Here is a 6,719-nt window from a genome sequence, read left to right as displayed (position 1 = left end):
GACAAGAACTGTTACACTCGTTTTAAAAACAGCAGCTATTACAATTATAGAAAAAGCAGCAACATGAAGAAAATTACAGCAGATTTCCTAGCTGGACAGTATGGTGCACCAGCTGTGCTCACCTGATCCGACTGACCCTTTTCCTCTCGATCGTGTAAACTCATGCTGCAGAAAAGGAAGTTGAGGCAGAACAAACTCTGACCACGTCTTTTGCACCCCTGTGGTGACGCGCTTAATGCGCTTCATCTCAGATCTTCACTCGGCCTTGCCTTTGCACAACGCGAGGGGGATGTTGAGTATTTTTGGTTGGCTTGGGTTTTTGTTTTGTTGGGGATTGTTTTAATTTGGGTTGTGGGGTTTTTTGTTTGTTTGGGGTTTTTCGTGTTGTTCGTTTCTCGTGGGTTTTTTTGTTTGTTTGTTTTGGGGGGGGAGGTGCTGCTGGTGTTTTGTTATGTTTTTTTTATTTTGTTTTGTTTAATTTTGTGTGTTTTAGTTGTGGTGGTGGCGTTTTCCCGTTTAGAGGAAAAACCCGTCCTTGTGAGCCTGGGTCACTTCTTACGGGACTTGCCGCCCGGAGCTGCCTCTCCGTGGTGGGTGGCTGCTATCGCAGGACGCAGTCGGCAAACGCGGGGGACAGTCCCGGCGTCCCGCACCTGTCCCTGCGTGACGCTTGAGCACCATGTGCGGTGGCACTCCCAGGGCCGGGTGTTTTGTCCCCTCCGCCCCTGCTCCAGCGCTCCACCGCTGCCTCAGTCCGCACAGTAGCGCGGGGCCCGCCGGGCCCCTCACGGCATCCAGGCGGCCCTGCTGCCCCGCGCCCGGCCGAACTACGGCTCCCGGCTGTCCCTGCCGGGGCCGCGGGCGCTGCCGCTGCCCTCGCTTCTTCCTGCTCCTGCCCAGTTCCTGCGGTGCCGCCCCGCCTTTCCGCTTCCTGCCGCGGGCCGAGGCTGGCGCGGCGCTTCCAGCTGGGAGAGGTGGCCGGCTACAGCGCCAGGTACCGCCGCGGGCGTCAGGTCTGTGCGTGCCTCGGTGGCAGCTCAGGTGCAGCCGATCGGATAGATTTTGTGTGCGGGAGTGCCGCTCTCTATTACTGCTTTAGCTTCGAGATGAACGAGGTGTGATTTTCCTGCTGTGTACTTAAAAGCTAAATTGCCTAACTACTTAAAATGCATTCTTCCTAGTTCTCCAGATGGCTTCTTTTGGATGGAAGAGAAAGATTGGTGAAAAGGTCTCAAAAGCTACTTCTCAGCAGTTCGAAGCAGAAGCTGCGGATGACAAGGATCTGGGTGACGATGATGATGCTAACTGGGTGCTTGCAGCTAAGAGAAGAAAGGAAATTCTCTTAGAAGATTGTGTAAGGAAAAGTAAGGAGCTCAAGGACGAAGGTGCAAATTTGGCTGAAAATATGAGGTACTAATGTTGTCTTACTATTTTTTCATTGATTGAAAAGCTGCTGCATGGTATTTTAATCCCTTCTCTAAACACTATTAATTTACTAGTATCTGCATCGATAGTTTTCATAATTTGAAAAGTGATAATTTCTTTCATTCTGCCTTTATGGTCTGGTACTGTCTGTTTTTGTGTCTCGTGGTGGTGTCAGCTGTGAAAGAAAGTATGTATTCCTCCTTACCTTCGTATGTTCTCGTAACAACAACAACAAAGATTATAGGGGTCGAGAGATGGAGAACTGACTGGATCTGAAAGGGTAAATAGGATGCAGGATGATAAGTTATACCGTAAGAAATTCTTTAGCCACTCTTGAAAAATGTGTCTTTTTTCCCTTACTGAGAGTAAGCCTGTTTGCCTGCCCACAGTGCCCAGGTGAATACTGCTAAGCAACTTATGTGCTGTTAATCTGTCTAGTGCTTTGTTAAGTCAGGCATAGGTGCGAATGCCTCCTGAATATTGGGAGTTTGGCAGTTCTGGAAAGATATTGCAAAAGTGGTTCCATTGTCTTGTTATACTTCAGGCAGGAAGTCCCTTTGGAGGTGTGTTGGAAGAGGGAGAGGTGGTCTATAAATTGTGTAGTACATAATTTGGCCAGATCTTCACTGGAGGGGAGAGAAACAGTTCTGAGAGTAGTCCCCGTAAAATCTTCAGAATTCTTTGACATACAAATTTTTATCCTTTCTTTTCTTTTAAGAGCATCTTCGCTTTATTGTCCCAGATCACAGATGTTATTTTCCTGGTAGAAATATTACCAGGATGTCAGTAGGTGCTCCTGTGCTGTTAAGCTTTTTGTCTTAGGAAATGTCGTCCTAAAAAAGGGTTCCCTGGGCAATGTGGAAGAGAGAACTACTTTGAAGTTTAAAGAAGGCAAGTTTGTATATCAAAATAAACATACTGTGTGTATGGTTGGGCCTGATTAAAAAAAAAAAAGAATAAATACAAAATCTCTTTGAGAAAAGGCCCATTTTCAAATATTTAAATACAGTTTCCTCTTTCAACTGGTCACTGAAATAGTGACACTGTTCAGTGAGTGACTGCAGTTGATTCTTTGGTGTTCCTGAGGCCTGTAATTTCTGAAGAAAATTTTGAAGCCTTTGAAAGTTGAGTTTAAATTAAAACTTAATAAAACTTAAACTTAGTTTTAAGCATCCTGCCATTGTATTAATCAATAGATTTAATGCAGTAGTTGCATAAGCAGGTTACATTAATATTAATAGTTGAAAACAGAGTGTACAAATTAATAGTCAGTTAACATCTCTGTTTTTAACACCAGAAATAAATCATAGATTGATCTACAGAAAGGTAGATCCATTCTGTCCTTTTAAGAGTATAGAGATTGCTAAATATTTTTATCTAATCTTGTATCGCTGATACATCCTGTGCCTACATATATTAAACAGATTGCTCTTGTTTCTGTTTTCTGTTACACATATGTCTTCCTTGTATTTTGCTTTGGCTGTTGTATATCTTTTCTCTATGTTCTTTTTTTTTTTGTGTATTTTTTAAAGTGCAATAAGTCTCTTGAACAGTGGCAAATACTTTGTTGTAGATATGGTTTAGGTCAGGGACATACTGAACAGCAGGTAATTTTTGATGCTTTTAATAGCTTCACTTGGTCTCAGAAACTGAGTTCTCCATTACCTGTCTGTTCGAAAATAATACAAAAGCTTCACCCATCCATAAGTAGCAATGTAAGCATTTTTTTGTGAGTTTAGGGAGAACTATGTCTCATCTGAAGTGCTTATAAGATCTACTGAGAAACTCTGAATGGCTTACAACCGGTCTGCTAAAGTTAACATTCATATCTGAGGCTCAACAGAAGTTCTCATTTGAACTTATAGTTTCCATCAGTTACTCCAGTACACTCTACAGTTCAGGCAGTGATGGTGATATGGTGCTGTTGGGGTACATAACTTTCAGACAGATTTTCTCTTGAAAAAAAAAATCACATAGGTTTTACTCTCTCTGGCAGAAAGTGGTTGCTGTGATTGTGTGAAGGCCTGTGTGGTCTATTTCTTGAATACACATTTGTACAGCATAAGCAGACTCATGTAAATAATTAAATACATAAGGTGAATTGTTTCCTGAAATATCAAAGTATGGTAACAGTTAAAAAAGATCTGAGTTGGATTATGTCGCATTCTAGAAGAAAGGCAAAGACCTAGTAACTATAAAGTAACATAGGTTGGGTTTTGGTTGATGTTACTTGTGGAGGGAAGGGGATCCTAAAAGAAAAACTCCCAAAAAAGCCGGGGGCTAAATAAAAGAAAGAATGGAAAGTAATAAATCAGCTTCATTTCGTAGGGTATAGAGACTCTGAGGTAACATGCATGGCAGAAATTAATATGATGAATCTTATAAGCAGGCCCACTATTAGTATTACTTAAAATTGTCATTACCATCGTTATGCTGTCTTAGTCTACTCAGCTTATTTTTCTGGTGATGGTTACAAACCCCACCATGGCTTTGTTAGTCTCTGTGTACACCATAAGTCTGTGTGGATGAGTGAGACCTCACTGTTTGGTGTTTGTGAGGTGGGATTTCAGTGCATCTCTGGGGGAGGGAACAATGAATGAGCTCCTCAGGCACCAGAATTTGTGCTGCCTGTGTTATTTGCTTGCTGTCAAAGTTGGGAGTGGCATGGTGGGATTGTCTGGGAGGTGATGGCCCTCTGTGGGTTTTCAGCTTTCCTGGAACTGTTTGAGAACTATTTGTACCTGCTGTTATGTGTGATGAACCTGATAAGCCGACACAGACACATGGAAGAAACACAGGGATGAAGACGACAGTTTCTGATCCATATTTTGCATTTTTTTGTGGGATGGGAAGAAAGATTAGGAGTCTTCCGGAAAAAGGTGTTAAGCTAAGCTGATCGTTACATGGGTGCCTTACTGTGAAAAACGCTGTTAAGGAGACTCTGACATAGAAATTTGATAAGTGGGCCGTGTTGAAGGTGGCTTGTATATGGGCGATCTTGTCAGAACAGCAAGAAAAGGCAGATGTGTGTAGGAAGTATCACATTTGTATGTTCTTTTGATGTGTGAGAAGGAGCAGTAAAACAAATATGTACAAACATACAGTCTTTTGGGAACAGGCACATGGTGCTATTCTTTAGGTTGTCATGTGCATGGCAAGGAGGTGGCCTTTGATGATCCCTGTGGTCGTGTCCAGCTCAGGGTATTCTGTGATTTCTGTGAATAGAGTATTGTTTGTTGGTGGAAAGTATAGAGAATATTCTAGAGGAGAATTTTTTTTGCTTGTAGAATACTTAAAATACTGGTGGGTTATCTATCCATCTTGAGACACCAAGTATGGATGTGCCCACATACACTGAAGTTGAAAAAAGAGACAACTGAAAGCAAATCAAAACCCAGCAACCCCAACCCATTTTTTTTTGTGTTGATAGTCCTATACCGTTTTAAATCCAGCATAAGTTCACGTGTTCTGCCTTAGTGTTTTGAACACAGCAATTTGCCATTACAATGTTATTTGACTGGGAGGGAGGTAAGCCTTTGGCTCTGGTCACACGATTGAGAAATGGTTGAGGTGCAGGTAAACTGTGAAGTGTGGTGTCCTTAAATGCAGGGCATGTGAGCAGTAAAAGGAGGAAGAAAAACTGTCAGACTTGTGTCCTCAATGTAACTGAGTTGCCTGTCCGTGCAGTAGCTCTGCAGTCATCCCTGTGCTGTTTTCAAACCGCAAAATTCTTTAGCTGCCCAGTTAGTGGCAATAGAGCTCTTCTCAATGTGCCCTGACGCGATGCAGGATTTCTGTTGGAAGTAGATGCTATCGGGTTTAAATTCTCAGTGATTTGTATTTACTTTTTTTCAGTTTTGCCAAATACAGGTTAAAAACTGCTTTTGCTTCTGATGATATTTATTGCACTAAAAAAAAGTAGTAATTTCCATCCTGACTGGGAAGGTTGTGTTTTCAGCTGGAGCAGCTATATTTAAAAAAAAAAAAAATTCTTTCACTTTGTCACTTGGTGTCTAGATTAGACCGCTTAATGATATTTTACTTTTTTCCCTTAGCTTTTGCAATAGCAAATTAAACAAGGGCATGTCAAAGCGCGGTGACTAGACCAGGCAACAGGCCAATTTTCATGCCACTTTTCTGAATATATTAATTTTTTAGAGTTGTTTAATTTTCTAATCTATTGAAGAGAACTGAACTTTTCGTAAGTGTAATTTTTTCTAAATTTTAGCAGTTGAGACTTTTTTCTCTGATGTGAATGCCAGCATGACTCCCAGATGTGTAGTTTGTGATTCTTTAGCTATATACTCTGTGACTGAGTTTGTTTTTCTCACTAGACACTGTAGGTTGTCAGATGATGAGGCACACACCTTTAAAAAGTATGCTTAGTGTAGTGGTAAGTGTTTACTGAAAAAATATGTCCATCAGATGGAGCAGATTTTAACAGTTGTATTTATTCCACTTACCCATGTGTTTTAGGTTCAAGTTATGGTAAGTACTTGATTAAAAATGAATTCTGAAACTAATAAAATTGTTTTCAGATTATATTTCTAATTCATTTTGATGCAACTAAGATGGCAAAGGATAGACATCATTGTGTTGAAATTGCTTTTCAAGTTTCAGTCAATAAAACTGATGTTACTTTCATAATACAGTGTTAATAAAGAGGTTTCCCAGAAGATCCCAGCAGCTGTCTTTGGCAAAAACATTTCATCAGTTTAATCAGCTGAGTTACATTGTAGAGTAGCCTAGAAAAAATAGGGTGTGTTAGAGAGAAGAGGGATCCAGGTGAGAGCAGGTGGCATTTGTTTCAAGTTTTCTCCCTTAAACTCAAGAGTAGCTCTTCCCAAGGAAGAGGAAATAATGAAAAGGTGAATAGGAGTCCTGTGTGGATATATAGAAGCTCCTGATGAAATCCAAAGGTAGAATGGAAATTTACAAGAGATGAAATCAGAGTTGTGTGACCACAGAGACTCTGAGTATGTGGGGGCAGGGATGAAGTTAGGAAAGCCAAAGCCCAAGCGGAGTTGAATCTGGGGAGGAATGTGAAGGACAGCAAGAAGAAGGGCTTGTACAGGTATGTCAGCAACAAAAGGGAAGCAGGGAGAAATACGGGTCTTCTGCTGAATGGGGTGGAGAATCTGGTGACAAAGGATGCAGAGCAGGCACTCGCTGTCTCTTTGCCTTAGTCTTTACTGGTAAGTGTTGCATTCAGGAGCCACAGGTCCAACTGACCAGAGGGAGAGCCTGGGTCAAGGAAGACTTACCCTTTGTGAGTCAGACTGAAATGTTTGGAT

At 41.6% G+C, this 6,719-nt stretch overlaps 1 protein-coding gene across 2 annotated transcripts in view; it reads left to right on the top strand.

Annotated features, from left to right (window-relative positions):
* Positions 1–921: 921 nt before the first annotated feature.
* Positions 922–6,719, top strand: part of TTC33 (tetratricopeptide repeat domain 33) — a 42,925-nt gene continuing 37,127 nt past the window's right edge. Inside the window, exons 1-2 of one of the 2 annotated variants that reach the window (XM_066181088.1) lie at positions 922–994; positions 1,182–1,410. In XM_066181088.1, coding sequence (XP_066037185.1) covers positions 1,190–1,410 — 221 coding nt within the window. In that variant the 5' untranslated portion in view covers positions 922–994; positions 1,182–1,189. Of the gene's footprint in view, positions 1,014–1,181; positions 1,411–6,719 lie in introns of both variants that reach the window. The other variant, XM_066181089.1, reaches the window with a different exon arrangement.

This window comes from Chamaea fasciata, unplaced genomic scaffold (assembly GCF_029207755.1).
Source record: "Chamaea fasciata isolate MVZ Bird 193981 ecotype frontalis unplaced genomic scaffold, bChaFas1.0.hap1 SCAF_4, whole genome shotgun sequence".
Classification (NCBI taxonomy): domain Eukaryota; kingdom Metazoa; phylum Chordata; class Aves; order Passeriformes; family Sylviidae; genus Chamaea; species Chamaea fasciata.
The sequence above is the reverse complement of the archived record's forward strand: the minus strand, read 5'-3'. Positions and strand labels throughout refer to the sequence as shown.